This window comes from Prionailurus bengalensis, chromosome B1, assembly GCF_016509475.1.
Source record: "Prionailurus bengalensis isolate Pbe53 chromosome B1, Fcat_Pben_1.1_paternal_pri, whole genome shotgun sequence".
NCBI classification, from domain to species: domain Eukaryota; kingdom Metazoa; phylum Chordata; class Mammalia; order Carnivora; family Felidae; genus Prionailurus; species Prionailurus bengalensis.
Genome location: NC_057344.1, coordinates 55352096 through 55371385, shown reverse-complemented (window position 1 = coordinate 55371385; position 19290 = coordinate 55352096). Strand labels below are relative to the sequence as shown.

At 40.5% G+C, this 19290-nt stretch overlaps 1 protein-coding gene across 2 annotated transcripts in view; it reads left to right on the top strand.

Moving 5' to 3' along the window:
- The window catches only part of GALNT7 (polypeptide N-acetylgalactosaminyltransferase 7), a 147237-nt gene that overhangs the window by 61955 nt on the left and 65992 nt on the right, over positions 1–19290 (top strand). For both annotated transcript variants that reach the window (XM_043565600.1, XM_043565609.1), the window contains exon 2: positions 17552–18012. In XM_043565600.1, the coding sequence (XP_043421535.1) occupies positions 17552–18012 (461 nt within the window). The remainder of the gene's footprint in view (positions 1–17551; positions 18013–19290) is intronic.

Genomic DNA, 19290 nt, shown 5'->3' with positions numbered 1-19290 from the left:
AGGCTCTGAGCTGTCAGCACAGAGCCCAATGCGGGGCTCGAACTCACAGACCACGAGATCATGACCTGAGCCAAAGTTGGACTCTCAACCGACTGAGACACTCAGGCGCCCCTGTATTCTACTTTTTAAAAACTGACATTAAATCATAAGAATTTTCCCGAAGAATTATTTTTCTCAAACATTTGTATAGTTATAGACTATCCAGTGGTATGAAGGTAACATTTTCTTGGCCATTCTCTCGTTATAAACATTCTACTTGTTTCTAGTATATTTGCTAGTATATGCTGCAGTGAATATTTATGCATACTGTCTTTTCTGTAATTAGAGTTATCTCCCTAGGATATATTTCCAGCTCTGAAATTTGGCAGTTAGAGAAAAAAAAATGAACGTTTTAAAGGATTTTGATACATACAGTCAGATGGCTCTACAAAGAACTCTACCAACATTGTACTGTTTTTTTTGGGGTTTTTTCCCCCTAGGAGAGTGTCCAAGATCCTCATGACCCTAAAAAGATTGAGAACCACTGACACGTTGCTAAAAAGACTTTATGATTCTTGAGGTCATCACTGCCTTTTAGCTTTCTAGAAGGCTAGCAACAAGCAGAGCCTGAAGGAGCTGTGCAAGAAACTTGTTGAAAATGTGATCTTAGTGAGACCTGCATGTGATCAGACCGAGGGTGCCCCTCAGAAACTCTCACATGCCTCAGGGAGTAGAGATGGTGGTAACTCTTCCTTGGTGTCAATTTGAAAAGCCCTATTTTATCTACTTCATATTCGCCAGTGGCAGACAAATAGACGATATTTGAAAACCATTCTCTGTCCCTGTGAAATCAGAAGAGCAAGCATAGCAGCTCAGTTTGATGGTCTTAGGTGCCAAAGTGACTAACTGAAAATCATTTCTTTTTTTCTCTGTAGAAATAAAACCATATGAGTGTATCATTCTAAGGTATATTACATTTACCTTCATCCTGATATTCACCTAGGCTAGTGGGCCTCAGTTAGTTACTACTACTTTTTGAAGTGTGAATCGGATTTCCAGAAGTTTACTTCTATTAAAATAGCCCTTTCTGAACTATCTTTCTACGAATTCTTGTTCAGAGCATTATATTGGTTTTAACATAAAGGAAACTTTATTAAAATGAACTGCTGGGGGTGCCTGGGTGGCTTAATCATCCAACTTCGGCTAGGGTGATGATCTCTTGATTCGTGAGTTCGAGCCCTGCATCAGGCTCCACGCTGACAGCGTGGAGCTTGTTTGGGATTCTCTACCACCCCCCCGCCCCCATGAATAAACTTAGAAAAAAAAAAAACGAAGTTCTGAAATGAACTGATTCTAAGGAATATATTTAGGTTTGGTATTTATAAAATCTTAAAGGTACCTACCACTTTATGTAGCTAAAAGTTCTAAAGACCTTATGGATCCCTTCCCAACCCCCCCCCCCACACCCCCCGTGAGGGTAATAGTTAATTGCATGGGCTCTGAAGCCACAGACCCTGGATTTGAATCCTGTCCCTACTACCATCTGACTGTATGGTTTTCAGCAAGTTACTTAAACTCTGTGCCTCATTTTTCTCATCTGGAGAATGGGATAATGACGGTACCTGGCTAAAAGGGTTATTTCAAGGATGAAAAGAGATGGGTGGAATGTACTTGAAATAGCGCTTTTAACATTGTAAGGATTCTTCAGCCTCCTTCTCACCCTATCATCATCATCGTGAATTGAATCAGCATTCAATAAAATACTTCCAGTGATAAGCTGATTTTATCACTGTTTTTAAAATCTGTTCCATTTTTCTGCTTAAGGCTTTGGAGGTTCTTTGCTCATTTTGCGACTTTTGACAATGCTTATGACTGACACCTTAGCAGGCTATCTTTAGCAGGCTATCTTTGGATGTACTATAGTAACAGTGAGCCTCCTTTTTCCATTCATTCATAGATGCAAAGATAAATGTGTTGCTTACCTTAATTGTGCCAGGTAAAGGGAAATCTTGTTTATAGAAAAACAAAACAAAACAAAAAAAAAATGACTTAGGGTCATCAGAAGGTTATGTCAAAATAAAATTGAGGTATTGGGTGAGACTTGACCATTCCAAGTACTGTGCATATTTTTTTGCCAGAATTTCACCTTCAGTTGCAAAAGGATCTCAGATTTCAGCTGTACTACTTTGGTAGCTTATGTGTGACCAAATGAAGTTGGTTGGAATGTGTTAGAACAGCTAAACTTAGCATATATCTGCTTGACCGGCTTCTCTCAGCTAACTGGTGGGATTGCTTCCTGTTGCTCAACAGCTGCTGTGGTGCCTTCTCCCAAAGTGCCAAAAAGTTTCTTGGGTTTATCATTTTAAGGTTTTCCAGAAAGACATGCAAGCATTACAAACATAGTTATGCTAAAATGAGAATACTGCTTTTCACTTCTAAAAGATGGTGGTTAGCAAGATTAAGAGATGGAACTGGGAAGAAATGGAAAGTTAAAGTTGACTGTGTCCTATTTTTCATGTTCTAATGTAAACATAACCTACCTCAATAGGTGAGGGAAACACCCTGAATCCTCTCTGAAAGCAGTGACTTGATAAGCGACTCCTAATCCTCCTTGGAATTTCATAGTGAGCGCCCTCCCATATCCTAGAAGACGGACTGTGGTGTTTGTGGATACATAACTCTGGGAGGGTTTTTCCCTTCTGTCCGTAAGTGAGACCTCTTACATCGTAAAAGGAAAAAAAAAACGGAGCTCTGGTCTTGTATCTGGGCAGCACGTCCTGAAAAATGTAGGAGTAAACTCCTCCCTGAGGGTAGAATTCTCTCATCTTCATGGAGCCATTTGATAAGTTTTCGGTTAGAGTAGACTATTGCTGAAGCCACAGTCACAGGCTTGTGAGGAATTTGGTTTTATTCCACGGCTGTAGCAATGCTTGCTTTTTAGCCACAAAAAGGCCAAGAGTATTGTTTAGCGGGAGTTTGAACAGCTCAGAATACACAGTAGTACATCGGTTACAAGAGTCAGCTTAGCAGGACCAAAAATACTTCAGCCCTTACTTATGAGACTGATTTAATTCTTTGTGTAAAATTAGTTCAAAATGTCTTCCCCTTATTTCACACGCTGTCAGGGGAAATCATCTAACACATTAAAGGAGCGAAAAAGCCTTTGACAAGGCAGATCTCATTGTTTAGACTGTCAGAATGGGCCATTTCTTTGGTGTTAGAAGTTGCCAAAGGCAGACTTTATAAGTGCAATGAAAAAGGAGAATAAAGAGACATTAAAGTGTCTATTAGTTGAACATTTTTAAAGGCCTCTCAACTGAATTTTTTTAATAAATTTCTAGAAAGTGGAAGTGATCACCAAGCAGTTGTATGTCAAGTAGCTTAGCATTTGTGGCCAAATGCTCAGGACTTGTAGTTATGAGGGTTCAAGTCCTAGATGAGTCACTTATGAATTATGTGACCTCGGACATGTCAATCTCTCTAATCTTTGACCACCTCAACTATAAAATGTGAAAATAAAATTATAGGACCTATCGTAGGATTGTTGTGAGCCCCCTGAGAATGTAACACAATTACCTATGTCTGGTTATTTATTTATTTTTTTTTTTTTAGTGTTTATTTTTGAGAAAGAGAAAGAGACAGAGTGCGAGCAGGGGAGAGTCAAAGAGAGAGGGAGACACAGGATCCGAAGCAGGCTCCAGGCTCTGAGCTGTCAGCACAGAGCCCAACGCGGGGCTCAAACTCACACACCGTGAGATCATGACCTGAGCTGAAGTCGGACGCATAACCGACTGAGCCACCCAGGCGTCCCCGGTTATTTTCTTTTTTTAAATCAAACTTTTCATTGCTGTTCACCGAAGATCCGTCTAAACCACATAAGGCAGAACTCCCTTCTAAAATACGGAACCCAGGGAACCTGTTTCCTATAGACTAGGTGTTATTTTGCATATGGGTTTAAGAATAAGGAAAATAGAAATGTCAGAGAATTTAGGAGAAAGGAAGATACATAATACAAACTCTTACTGCTCAAAAGGAGTGAAAGACTAATACTCTCCTCATGTAGAGCTTTTCATCGGATTGGAGAAGAAAAACTGGCACATGGGATAATCAGAGAATTATGAAAGTATTAATGAGTCAAAATTCATGAGAGGGAAAATATCACTGGAACCCGAACAGATGGCAGAGAAGAATCTTCATCAAAGGAATTGGAACCGAACCCTAGAGAGAAAAAGGCGGGCGACAGGGCAGTGCTGGGGGCTAAGGCTGACAGCGTGAACCAAACTAGAGGCCGTGCTGAAGATGTGCTTTTATGATCTCCTGAAAGGGTCCAGCTGACTAGAGTATGGGGGACAGCTTGAATGAGTAACCAAGAGTGACAGAAGGCCAGGCAAAGGATTTTGAACCTGATGTGTTAGAAACAGATGGGAAGACTTTCAATTTGTTTTGTTTTGTTTTGTTTTTTTGAAAGAAATCTCTGACCTGCACTGTGAAAAGCATTGTTTAGCAGAGGTAAGTCTGATTCCAGGTAGTAGAATAGGTTAGATCAGGAAGGCTGTTGGAGTAATAAAGACAGCAGCAGAGAGGGTTTGGATCCCAAGGAAGAGCAAAGTACCCGTGTCTGCACCGACTTCATCCCTGGCATTACAATAGAAGGGCTGCCCTGACCTGGCTAATCCCACCTCTGCTTTGGCTCCCACCTATCCCCAGTGTCAGAAACTCCCTACCCTTTGATGATTCCTCCTCTCACATGTGTTTGAATACTTTACTCTTGCCTTCCTTTTGCAGATGCTCAGGAGTTGCCCATTAAAAACAAACCAAAATCTCTCCCCCCACCTCATTTCCTCCAGCCACCTCTCCATTTCTGTTCTCTTTACAGGCCGACTTTTCACAAATGTAGCCTACTCTTGCTGGTACCGTTTCCACACCTGCCACCCCACACCTCAGCCCAGTGACTCTGGGCTGTTGACTCCATTACGCCACTGGAGTGGGTCTCGCTAAATCCAGCCCTCCTCTTATGTGGGCTGCTTGGTAGTCCCACACTCCTCCACCAGTCTCTTAAGGGTTGGATTTCTCAAGGAGAAGGTCCATGGCCCTCTCCTCTTCCCATTTTATGGCCTCTCAACGAATAGACTCATCCAAGTCCTTATGTCAGTTATTACCTATATAAAGATGTCTGCCAAATGTATCTTCTCCAGTCCAGTCACTGAGATACAAACTCTGTTTTTCCATCTTCTCTCGAATGTTTCAGAAGCACTTTAACGTCCTCATGTCCAAGAATGGCATCATCATCTTGAACTTCTTTTTCAGAGCTTCCCCTCTCAGTGAATAGACAGTATCCAGTTGTACCTGAGATACCTTAGAGCCATCCCTGACACTGCCCATATCCAGCCCTTTATGAAATTTTTCCTTTTCCTAACTAACCCTCATCCTCTCTGGCCTCCTTCCAGTCTCTTCTCTTACTCCCCAGCCAGTCGGCTCTTTTCAGAATGTTCCCATCTCTTGTAGGAGCATTAAAACTGACCTGGCTGCTCAGGGCCCCATATGACAACCAAGGTCAACCACCACGACACCAGACCCCGCTTGGTCTGGCCACTACTTAACGCTCTGCCTCACCTGGCGCCAGGCTTGCCTAATTCTTTGCACTCCAGCCGCATGTAGTCCTCCCTCCTTACCATAGTCTTCTTGTCATAAAGACTTTGCGTGGCAGGTCCTCTCCCTGAATATTCTTTCCTCTTTTCACTGACTTCACTTCTCCTCTTCCTTCAGACCTCTGTTCAGCAGTGCTTCATTCTCAAGGAAGCCTTTCCTCGAGTAGGGTGGATCAACCCTCCCCAAAAGGCTCTTACAACAGCATATTTTTATGACTAGTTCTGTGCGTCCCCCACTGGACAGAAAGCTCCACGAGAGCAGGGATGTGTCTGCGCATCACCGTAGCCCTGTAGCCGGGTACAGCGTAGGTGCTCAGCACATATTTGGCATCCATCAATTAAACTATTCCAAAGGAATGTCTTGGGCAGAACAGGAGGATCACAGAAATGCCTCAGGTGCTCTGGATGATAGAAAATAGGATAGTTCCATCTGCAGCTGGATAGGAGAGGATTGTGAGGAGTCCCGAGGCCCCTCTAGATCCACACTCCTGGGGCCTCTGCCAGCGTTGTAGAGCACAGAGCTGGTGAGTGACTCATGCTGCAGAACCGAGACTAAAATACCTCCATCGCCCGTACCTTCAGACCTTGGAATTCTCATTGATGTAACAACTTGCCTGCAGTTTTTAGCCCCGTTGTCCACTCCTTGAAATTCTCTCCTGCGTTACTTTCTCGCATATTTTCTAAGCTTTTGTTTTTCTTCTCCCACTGAAAACATCTTGGCACGTCTTCCCATTCATTTGCTCCATCAGAGTACTCATTCCAAAATTCAGCTCTGCTCTGGCATGCTTCCCTCTCAGGGCTCCCATTTCTAAGGGGATAAAGCCTGAACTTCTTGGCACGTCTTAAGAGGCACTCTGATACTGCCAGTATCTCAAGTCTCCTCTCCTGCCACCTCCCCATGTGTCCCCTGCACCCGTTACACCAAACCATTTGTGCTTTTATGCTTTTGTGCTTTTGCCTCCGTCTAGAATAGCTGCCAAACTCCACTTTCTACCCCTGCCTCCTTGCCTACCAACCGTTCACCGTCTTCGTGCTGGGGGAGCGTGCGCTGCTTTGAAGCAAAGATTCAGTCACTTACAGCCCGCTCAGACCTCCCTTCCACCTCTGTGTCTCTCTCCGTGGTAGGGCACACAGTGCCTGGCAGGCGGTAGCCCTGTAATATTTGGAAAACTCAAAGAACGGTTCTTTTACCTTTAATGACACATGTAAATACTACTCTGAATGCCAAGAAACACTTGGGATAAACCAGAGCATCATGGGATAAGCATTCTCCCTTGAAATCAGTAATTGATAATTGAAAAGTAAAATGCGACAAAGTTTATTACGTAAATAACCTCCATCTACTCTGAATGTATTTTTCCTGTCTCACAGAAATCCATTTCCTTGACCCATCCTCCTAAAGTGGATATCTAATCATGACGTGGTAGTAAAATGTTGTGTCACGCTTTAAAATGATAGCTCCATGGAGCGCCTGGGTGGCTCAGTCGGTTAAGCATCCAACTGGGGCTCAGGTCACGATCCCGCAGTTCGTGAGTTCGAGCCCCGCGTCGGGCTCTGTGCTGAGCCTGTCTCTCTACCACTCCCCTGCTCACACTTGGTTTCTCTCTCTCTCAAAAGTAAACATTAAAAAAAATTTTTTTAAATGATAGCTCCACCCTGAAAACTTTGAGGTACTCTTGCTCTTGAGGAGATTTTTCTTCCTAAGATTCACAAGAGAAGACTATCTGACACCAGTCAAAATGTATGTGTTCTGAAGCTGTGCATTAAAGTACCTTCTCCTGAGTTGTTATGAAAGCCAAGCTTCAGGGCAATGCAAGGAAGCACTAGAGGAAAGGCTGTTGTTTTATGCATTTCCAGCTGCAGAAAGTAGTAACACTTCATGTGGGAGTGCTGTATTCATTCTAGAATTTCTCCCCTAGAGGGATAATAGGACATTGCTTTTTCAGCTTTCAAAAGGGTATTACAGACCTTCTCTCCCAACACAAATACCGCATTTGAACCTCATTCTGCTCTCACTCCGTAAAATGTTTTCCTTGGTGTCATAAGAATTATTAATGGTTCTGTTGGTGACATAATTTCCAATAAAGTTTTCAGGAGGATTTGGAAATCATTACATGCTTTCCATGGGATCGCTAGATGTGAAGGAGAATTAAGAATTAAACTGCCTAGCTTTGGCAGGTATCTGATTCTGAAGTGCATTGTACTGGAACTATGAATCAAAGGATAGGACTAAATAAACACTTTCCTCGGTTTAAGAAAAAGTGTTAACACTGTGATCCCCAAGGATTGATGTAGGGATTGCTCTTTTGAAGCTGATCGAAGAAAGAGAGTAAAGAATAATTCTTAGCTCTTCTAGGTAAAAAAGTAAAATTGGCATAAACTGAAAGAAGGTTCTAGAACATCAAGTGAGTGGGCAGAAGAGGAGCAGATGGGACCTCATTTTCAATCAATTCAGCTCTTAAGTAGTTCTTCCTTTCTCCACCTGATGAAATGTAATGTTCTTTTGAAGGGTCCATTCAGCCTGATTAATTTCTTATTTCTTATCCCACTAAGCTATTTGGTTTTTAAATGTGTATTTCCTCTCTCCATGTGGATATATCATATATATATGCGTGCATAAATTATTCATGTGTTTAAAAATCTGCACAGATTTCATTTTATAATCTCTCATTGCTTTGCTCTCATTTTTTTCCCTCCTTTTCAATACCTTTCTTATTTTTAGACAGGTCATTTTGTAGTAATAATGTACTAGAATATTTATTGTAAAATATTGACAATTTTATTAAAATATTTTATGTAACTTATTTGCTATTTTTAGAATGAAAATTTTTAGAATGAAAAAGCTCCTCTTAGGAGCTTTCTTTTCAAAACTCAGTAATTGCTTAGCTCCCAAACAGAGAGAGTTAAAATCTACTCTCTACATCCTTTTATGATTTCTAAGAGGTATTATAATCTGCCTTTTAGTACCTATGGGAGTTGGAGCTTTTAAATGATATTGGTGTACCTTGTGTTTATAGCCTTGTCTTGACATCAGCGCTCTTACCACTGAAATGATGGCATAAACTTTGACAGCTATGGCTTTGTTCAGTATATTTTGAAATATACTGAAAAATGATCTCTTGACCATTGCTTGATATTCATGTTCGATTCTTAAAATTCAGTTCAAATCAGTTAAAGATTTAATATTAAATATTCACAAGAGAAGTATTTGTTTTAAGCCTGTAAATGTACATGACTCAGTTCATGAGCTAAGGCGTGCATTTTCATAAGGTCTCTGGAAAATAAAAAATATTTGGATTGCATAAAGATGTTTAAAATTCACGTTTCATAGACAAGTTGCTTGTCTGGACCATTAAACAGTCTTCCAAATAAAAATGTTTTGTTTTTTGTAAAAGGATAACCAATTTGTTCTTTTCCTGGTGGAGACATTAACCTATATTTGGGTCCTTTAGTTGCTTATTTCTCTTAATTTATTCCCCCTTGAGTATTTATTACCTGATATTTTCCTGACCTGATTTAGAAGCCCTATCTTATTACTGTTTTAAAACAAGCACCAAATTTAGCTGGAAACCGTTTGCAAGATAAATTGGCTTAGAGGACTAAGACGAACACCAGCAGATTTACTTTCTCGTGTTTAAATAAAGTACTCATTTTCCATGAAGTAACAAATTTCACTTGCCGACATGATTTATCCAAATCTGAAGAAGAGAAGCAACTAAAAAAAGGATTATTCGAATTTCAGAGTTGCAGTGTTTTTGTAGGGAAAGTAATGTTTTTAGTTATTTCATTTGGATTCTCAAAATGCTAGCTTAAATCAAGCCAAGCAGTGGCACAAGACAGTGGCTCCAAAGTTCGTTTACATTCCGTTATCATAGGAAGAGATGACCCACAGCTCAGTGTTCTCCCTTTACTCAGTCTGTGACGAACATGAACTGGGTACCTACTGTCTACCCTGTGTGGGGACACGCAGATCCACACTCACTGTCTTCAAAGAGCCCTCAGTCTGACTGGGAGAAGCATGTAAACAGATACTAAGGCAATTCAGGAAGAGCGGTGTTCGAAATATTCATAGGACTGCGGGGGCACTTATCCGGAGCCGATTCCTGAGTTTAGAACTGCTGGCTTGAACTACTGGTGCTGAATGGTCATTTCACATTTGCGACATAGAACATTAGAGATGATAGTATTCATATGGAGAAGGATATTATGTGAACTCTCCCTTTTTTCAATTACGGTTTGAACTTCTATGTTGAAAGTTGAAAATGTTTATTACTGAGGACTTTGTACTTTAGCCTGATACCTTTAAAAATGCAATGCATTGACCTGGTTTTTAAAAGTAGATTTTATAATTTCACCAATTCGATCATTTACTTTGGTCGAGCTAAATTTTGTTTTGAATTTTGAAAAGAGCCCAAGACTTAAAATTTGCCATATCCAGATATTCTGTAGTTGACCATGATTATTCAAGATGTGCAGAGATCTTCAGAAAATTATGTCGATGCAGAAATAACATGTGATATGCATGGAAATCCAAATCTGCAAAAACCGACTAGTTGCACAGCTATGGAGTTTATTGGGAGGCTCTTTTATAACAGAAATCTCTCTTTTATTATGATGACTAAATGTTCAAATTATGACCTAGTCAACTTTTTAGGAGAACACCTATTAACTTCAGTAGTGTCCACAATAGTACAGGAGAGATCTGTATTATATACTGCACTTTGTATTTTGCTTATTTGGTTAAGGAGGGGTGGCATTGAATTGACTCAAAATGCCCCCGTATGAACCTGGTAAAATCTTTCCATTAGGTGGTTAGAACAACCACACTAACTTACCCATTTGTAACTATGGTTGCCGTAGGGTATCGTAAGTTTTGAGAGAAAATAAAAGGACTAACCATTAGCTATATGTGATAGGCTGGTCTCCACGGTCTAGTCTCGATGTTGTGGTGTCTAGACAAAGTCTGGGTCAGTCTGGCTTATTGTACAGTACTTAGCCTGTGACTAGTAGCTACCCTGCCAAAGCCTAACATAGTATTAGAGGTGCTGACCTGGATTTCTTTCAGTGGGGCCGTTATTGTGATGTCAAACGTTGTTTTCTCTATTCTGTTATCTTTTGGTTTATAACCTGGCCTGGTACTTACAAAGGGATTGTAGGGGGGTAGAGAATAGAAATCCCTACTATGTGAGTCTGTTTCTTTCAGAAGGGTGATACACACCCTCACACCCTTCTCCATTTTCAATTCTACCCGAGTTGCTAACAGAGGCCTTGCCATTGGCCTTAAAATCTCTTCCTAGTTTATGGGTCTTCAAACATACTTGGAATAGGTCCCTTGCCATAAGGGAGAACCTCTTAGGAATTGAAGGACTGGTAAGGTCTCGGTTTAACCTTGGATTTTTCTAGTTTCAGTTCTAATTAAACACAGACAAATCACTTGACCCCTGCCCCCCCTCTCATGACCAACAGAGCCACTGACCCCACCCCCCAATGCAGTCACTATCAGTCCTCTGAAAGGAGCAAGAGTGAATGGAATTCAGTCAGCACAAAACGTCAGCGGGGATGAGTTAGCTAAGAATCCAGCTCTAGCTAATCAGAGAGAGACAAGGATACCGAGGCTGGAGCACCCACTCTCCCACCCACCTTCTGCCACATATGATGAGAGTCTGGAGAGGTCCAGCCTACAGGCATACCCTGTGTCTTCTGAACTTAGGCACCTCCTTGTTTCTACTACCTCTGTCCCTGATCTTTGTCCCCGTTACTCACCTAGAAGGAGCAGAAGAAAGTGGAGCTAGAGAAAAGATGCTGATGTAATTTTTCTAATTAAAAGTGTTTTTTATCAAGAGGGTTTTTAAACCGTAAAATTAAATTTGACTTATGTTTTTAAGTTCTGTGGCTCATGCAGCATGATAACCAAATAGTGTGAATGTTGTTAGCGGTGACTACTTCCTAAAGCTAAATTATAATTTCTCAGGCGACCATGTGACTGCAGAAGCTTGTCAATGAGAGCTTAAGTCTTCTAGGTTCACCTATAATTTGAAATCCAAACAAGCTTATATCTCAAGACTATTTCTCTAAATCCCTTTGTATTCATATTCCTACCAAGGCATGGCCATCTTGGAAAAATACCACACATAAGTAGAATCTGGGGGTGAAGGGGGAACTTTGTAAATTGTAAGATGGAAAGTAAATAGTCTGACCTGATTTCTGATAATCCCATATTTCCGTCTGATGGTGAGTGATTATCCTTTTTAGTTTCCACCTTTAGGAACATAGTGATCTTAAGCAATTATCTACCGAGTCTCTTTTCCATGTCTAGTCAACAGTGATTTATTGATTTTTGACCATAGAGTAAATCAGCTTGTGCTTATGAAGATGATATAGTGCCAGTGAGTCACAAAGTCATCTACTGATTCTCATTCACTCTCAGGGAGAAGTACTATGTAGTTTTCCTTCTCGGGGAAATTGAGTGTTACACTGCTTTGTGGCCATTTTTTGAATCCTATAACATTAAGATTTGACATGACTATTTTTAATTGACTTGGGGTTAGACCATTCTCCTATTGGCTTTCAGATTTAATGACATAACAGGCTTCAAGAAGTGAGCAAATTCAGTTTTTCTGGCTTGGAGGGATCCAAGCCCCTCTTCCCCATTCCATATTCTCCATTCTCTCTTTTCCTTTTCTTCTTAGAGTCTCTCTCATAACCAAAGGAGAAATTTTGGGACTCATTAATTTATTCAGTAAATATAATTGAGGAATTATGTGCCAGGGTAAGCACTGGGAATGCGATGGTGCGCACTTTAGACATGGCGCCTACCTTTTCACAGAACTTAGTCTAGTGCAGGGGTTGGGAGGGAGTGGTGGCTTTACATCCATCCTACTGCCTGTCTTTTTGTAAGTAAAGTTTTATTGGAACACAGCCATACCCACTCATTTATGTATCTGTGGCTGCTTTTGCATTATAATGGCAGACTTGAATAATTGCATTGGAAACCCTGTGGTCTGCAAGGTCTGAAACATTCACTACTTGACCCTTTACAGAAAAAGCTAACTAACTTCTCCTCTAGAGGGTATGGTGAAGAAGTAAGTGCAGGCTGGACCCTGAAAAGCTTTATTAACCTGGTTAAAGAATTTAAACTCTCCTGAGGGAAGTGGACCAGCAGTGGAGTGTTGTAAATTGGGAAAGTAACATGGTCATATTTGAATTTTAGGAAAGTCACTCTGGCTGCTGTGTAGAATAAATAATGAAGAGAGACAGTAAGTGCATGCATTAAAATGAGAAGCACTACAGTAGAGTGGTTAAGAGCATGGACTCTTGAGCCAGACTTCTCAATTCACATTTTGGCCCTACGATGTACTGATTCTAATGTTAAGTAACTTCGCTGTCAGATTTTCTTTTTTTTTTTTTTTTGACATTTATTCATTCTTGAGAGACACAGAGACAGAGCATGAGTGGGGAGGGCAGAGACAGAGAGGGAGACACAGAATCCGAAACAGGCTCCAGGCTCCGAGCTCTGAGCTGTCAGCACAGACCCCAATGCGGGGCTCGAACTCACGAACCATGAGATCATGACCTGAGCTGAAGTCTGACGCTTCACTGACTGAGCCACCCAAACGCCTCTCTGTCAGATTTTCTATCAGTAAAATAGGGATGGTAATCACAGAACCAACTCTTAGTGGAAAAAAAAAAAAAATATATATATATATATGAAATATATATGAAATATATATGAAATATATATGAAATATATATGAAATATATATGAAATATATATGAAATATATATGAAATAATGAAATACATATGAAATATATGAAATATATGTATGAAATATATATATGAAATATATATGAAATATATATGAAATATATATATGAAATATATATGAAATATATATGAAATATATGAAATATATGAAATATATATGCATATATATATGAAATACTTAGAACATAGTGTTTGTAGTCATCAGTTATCACTTTTATAGTAATCCTGTTAAGAAGTGAGGGTGGTCTGAACTCAAACAGTGGCAGTGAGGGTAATGGACAGAAGTGGCCAGATTCAGGAGCTACAAAGACAATAGGAATTAATAGGTATTAGTGATTGATTGGATACCAGTAGGGTAGATAAAAGAGAACAAGAAGCTGCGGATGAAATGCAGGCTCTGGATCTGATCAGTTGAGTGGATGGTGCTTCCAGTTTCCAAAGTAGGGAAGACAGTAATTGAAATGGGTTTGTGATGTGAAGTAAATGTAAGTTCGGTTTGGGGTATCTTAAACTTAGGTACTAGATTGATATAAGTAGAAATTTAGTGCCAGATTGATATAAGTAGATATAATAAGAATGATATAAGTAGAAATTTAGGAAGCAACCAACTGTAAGGTTTGGAGATCAGAAGTGTGACGTGGGCTGAGGAAATGGGTTGCAGGAATGGTCAGTGTAAATCGGGTCGTGATGCTTGGAAAAGAATGACCTAACCCAGAATAAAGGTGGAATGATAGGTAGACTTCTAAATATTTTTCTCAACATTTTTATTTATTTTTGAGAGACAGAGACAGAGTGTGAACTGGGGAGGGGCAGAGAGAGAGGGAGACACAGAATCCAAGGCAGGCTCCAGGTTCTGAGCTGTCAGCACAGGGCCCGATGTGGGGCTCAAATCCATGAACCGTGAGATCATGGCCTGAGTTGAAGTCGGATGCTTAACCAACTGAGCCACCCAGGTGCCCCTGGAGTGATAGGTAGACTTCTAAAAGAACTAGAAAGGACACCAAGAGTGGAATATAAGAGAACCCTTAAATCAAAGAAAAGATCAACTTTTGGAGGAAGATAAGCATGACATTTAAATCCATTAAATATTCTCTTGTTGGGGTGGGCAAATTTGAGAAATATTTAAATTTGTAAGTTTTGCATTAGCATAGGCCAGCTTAAACCATAGTATGCATTTATTCACATACTATGATTTTAGGTACTATTGTGTGCCACACTCTTCCAATATGCACTTTTCCCTTTATGGAATTTTAGGCAACATACAGAGTGGATGCTATGGTTATGGATGTTGACATCCAATGACCTGTCCAATCTACTTTTCTGTATTTATTGGCATTTCCTTCTCCTCATTTTTTACCTTTCCAGTTAATGACTCACTAGAGTCTTGATGTGAAAAGTTGGGGTTGGGGAGACTGTCATTCTTCTGTATGTGCTATACTTCGTTCAACATCAACAGTTTGGGTCCAGTATCTTAGAGTTTTGTAATGATTTTTCTATTTGAACTTCCTTGCAACACTGCCACAACACTTCTCTTCTGGAAAGAGCCAGGAGATGAATTGGAGACATGGAACACTTTTTCCATCATCAGAATCAGTAGGGCTCACAGGTTAGGCTCCAGCTAAGTCCTTGCTCCTGAGGTGTGTGAAGATTAGAAGGCTGATCCAGAAGCCTTATCTACCTACACATGCCTGAAGAAAGGTATCACATTTCTGTAATCAGGCTGAGTGTGAATTTTATAATTAGTTTTGTGTTACAGGAGGAACATTCTGGAAAAGCTTTGAAATGGGCCCAAAAGATTACCAGGTGTACTATCTGGCTCAGCTTCTAGGTTATCTTGCCCTTTCAGTATCTTTGGGCTGTTTTACAGTGCTAGAAATGATGGAAAACTGATGGTAATGCAAAAGATTCTTGTCCCCTGAAATTGAAATTGTGTACTGTGGAATACAATTGGTTATTGCCTTGTAGATATTAACCGATGTTACCAGTTTTGTGTCTATTTGTAAATTCTTTGCAGTATTCTTGATATTTTTTTTTAATTTTTTTTTAATGTTTATTTTTGAGACAGAGACAGAGCATGAACAGGGGAGGGTCAGAGAGAGAGGGAGACACAGAATCTGAAACAGGCTCCAGGCTCTGAGCTGTCAGCACAGAGCCCGACGCGGGGCTGGAACTCACGGACCGTGAGATCATGACCTGAGCCGAAGTTGGACGCTTAACCGACCAAGCCACCCAGGCGCCCTATTCTTGATATTTAGATATTTGTTCTTTGGATTCACCTTTGAACCACTTGTAACATCGTACAGGTTTCCTTTTTAATTAATGAGCCAATTAAAATCTATGTCCCATGTTAAAATGTTGTGTTACATATACATATGTACGTTTATACATGCATATAACCTCTCTAGAAAGATTCACTGAGTGCTGGCTATGGTTGCCTCTATAGAAGGGGGGTCAGGAAGACTTGTTTTTCACTATATGCCCTTTTGGATCCTTTGAATTTTCTATCATGTGCTTACATTACCTAAACAAAGACATTTAATTCCTTTTTGACACCCCTCAAATCAATCGTTAGCCCTTATTACCAACTCTTGAACTAAGTTCACATTTGAATTAACTGGCTTTCTTTCTTTCTTTCTTTTATTGGTTTATTTTTGAAAGAGAGAGAGCACGTGAACAGGGGAGGTGCAGAGAGAGGGGGGGACGGAGCATCCAAACTCGGCTCCACGTTGAGAGCAGAGACCCCGATGCGGGGCTGGACCCCATGAAGCCCGAGATCATGACCTGAGCCAAAACCAAGAGTCGGACACTTAACTGACTGAACCCCCCGGGCAACCCAGATTAACTGGCCTTCTGAAGAGATCTTTGTTTCTAAAACTGCCAGCAGATAGCATCCTATGCCGCAACATCATACCTGGCACCTTCTGTACTCTTTAAAGTCTTTAACTTAACTCTTCAAGGTAGCTCTACCACTGTCGACACATCTTGGTCCGATGGCACTAACTCGATTATGAATCTGTGAAGGAATCAGATAATTGTAGTGTGCAGTGAAACGGCCGACCTGCTAGCCTGTTTTGCAGTTCTAAGTTCACCTTGCCTCCCCAGCTGTGCATACTCAATAATCCTCTTGTCTAATTATAGCTAGCAGCTCTTCCTTTAAGGTAGAGGTTCTCAAGCTTGGAGGCACAGTAAAATCACTTGGGGAGCTTTTAAAACTCTGAATGCCCAGACCAATTAAATCACAAAGCCTGAGGGGGGTGGGACACAGACCTCAGGATTGTCTAAAGCCACTGAGGTGATGCTAATGTTGAGAAACACTGCTCTGTGCAAAGAACGGTAGTGATTTAGCAAAAACTTCACATAGAAAAGCTCAGAAGCAGAAGCACTCAGGATTTCTGACGGAAAGCTTGGCATTGGTGATGAGGAAGGTCCACACAGAAAAGCGAGGCAGCCCTTAAGGAATATCCTGATGTGCAAAAGCTGTTTTGACTTGGGCTGCCTCTGGAATGGGGCAAACTAGGTATTGGGTGTGGTCTAAAAGCCTGAACTGACTTGCTTAGTCATTAGCGTTTTTGTTCATTTTTTTATAGTTCTGAATTCAGCTACACTCTCACTCAGTAGAAAATACTGACTGTTGACTGCATATCCCTGCCTTTCCCTCTGTCATTAGAGGCACGAAGCCAGCCTAGTGATGGGTGACATCTAATACCACTGCCACCATATGGCTGTATTACTGACAAATAGTTCTATTTATCATATACCAGACATCTGGGAAAACCACATATTGTACATGACCTATTAAATGTCCTTTTTTTGTCAAAGTTCCTAGAATCCCATTGCTTTAATCCATAACTATGTGCTTTCTTAAGAAGTCTTTGATAGAAAGTTTGTTTTAGAAGGGGAGAAGTAAAAAAAAAAAAAAATGCATCCATTCATTTATTTTGGAATGGTAAGGCAAAGAAAGAGTCTTTCTTGGTATGTCCTCCCCCCACCAAAAGATATCTTTTAATGGGAAGTCCTGATCAATAGCCTGCTTCTGTTTAACATTTTAAATCATTTTATTGTTGCCTCAGCCTTTTATGAACATGAACATTCGTATCATAAACTCTGCTGTGGTTTGCCTTCATGTACTCATTGTATATCCCCCTCCCTTTTGTATAGGAAGACAGAGATGTCAATAACCCCATGCCTAACCGAGGAGGCAATGGATTAGCTCCTGGGGATGACAGATTCAAACCTGTGGTACCATGGCCTCATGTTGAAGGAGTAGAAGTGGACTTAGAGTCTATTAGAAGAAAAAACAAGGCGAGAAATGAACAAGAGCGCCATGCTGGAGGAGATAACCAGAAAGACATAATACAGAGGCAGTATCTCACATTTAAGCCTCAGACATTCACCTACCGAGATCCTGTGCTACGCCCAGGGATCCTCGGTAACTTTGAACCCAAAGAACCTGAGCCTCATGGAGTGGTTGGTGGCCCTGGAGAGAAAGCCAAGCCATTGGTTTTGGGACCAGAATTCAAACATGCAGTTCAAGCCAGCATTAAAGAGTTTGGATTTAACATGGTGGCAAGTGACATGATCTCACTGGACCGCAGCGTCAATGACTTACGACAAGAAGAGTAAGCACACGTCCTCTTCTTTCTAAAACTGGGGCAACTATTGTTTTGATAGATATTTAGTTAGGTTGTTAGGATGGAGAAAATAGTTTTGCCTTTATTTCAAGGAGGTAAAAGGCTCTTCGGTCCGCAAAATGGCCAGAAGGAGGAGATCACTTCATTTATGCCATTAGATTGAAGGTATGACATATAAAATTCTGGGGGTTTTACATCAGTGCTACGCAAATGTCGCTGGACTGGCACCGGTCTGTGAATTTTTTGTTACCAATCCACAATGAGAACGTGAACTTGTACCAAAGTGTAAACCAACTGTTAAATACTTTGTTTAGTACAAGTGACAATTTTTTAATGACAAAACTTTCTTGATGTGTTGATTTTCATTCTGGATCAAGCTCCTTGTCTTGTTGTGGAATAATAACAAATAGTAACGCTGCTTTAGATGTCTTACAGAATTAACTAGATACTGATGTTTCCCTTAATTCTTTTTCTCAGTACTGCAACTGGAAATTGAAACTCTTGAGCATATGCAAAAGGAGCTCCCAAACAGATAAACTTTCACATTATTTTCATGTAGTTTGATTTAAAATACAGGATTTCCAGCTCTTAACTTGTGATAGACAGTGGTTATGGGATGAACTCAAAGCTTTTTCTGAATCCGTTCTACTCATACAGGACCTAAGTAGCCTCCATTAACATAGATGCAAATTTAATTCCATGCTCCTAGAAAACTCTCAAAATGTATTCTGCTGTGTTGTTCATATATCTTTATCTTAAGAGGTTGACACCTTTATGCACACACGTGCAGACCCCACAACAGCATTCTTTTGTCACTGTCACTGAAAAGATTCTATACCTAACGTAGTCCTACTTAGTAGACTTTGGACATTCATATATTTATTGTAAGAGTGAGATGGGGTGAATGAAATGTGCAAAGAAAGTTGAAGGAATAGAAGTATAGAACCATGGTGGTGAGATACCTAACCTCTTTTCCAGAGAAGAGCTAGAACATCTCAAGGGACTGTGAAGGAAGAATCATCCTGGTTCAATTTATTCCAAATCAAAGTAGAGGCTTGCCTAGTCATAAGGTTGCCAGATTTAGCAAATAAAAATAGAGGGACACCCGTTAAATTTGAATTTTAGATGAACAATGAAAAACATTCAGTCTAAATATATCCCAAACAGTGTATGGGACATACTTATACTTTGATGTTTATCTGAAGCCTGAATTTAACTGTGTGTCCTGTACCTCCCCAGTCAGGGGCTAAGGGTGGCTGTTAACAG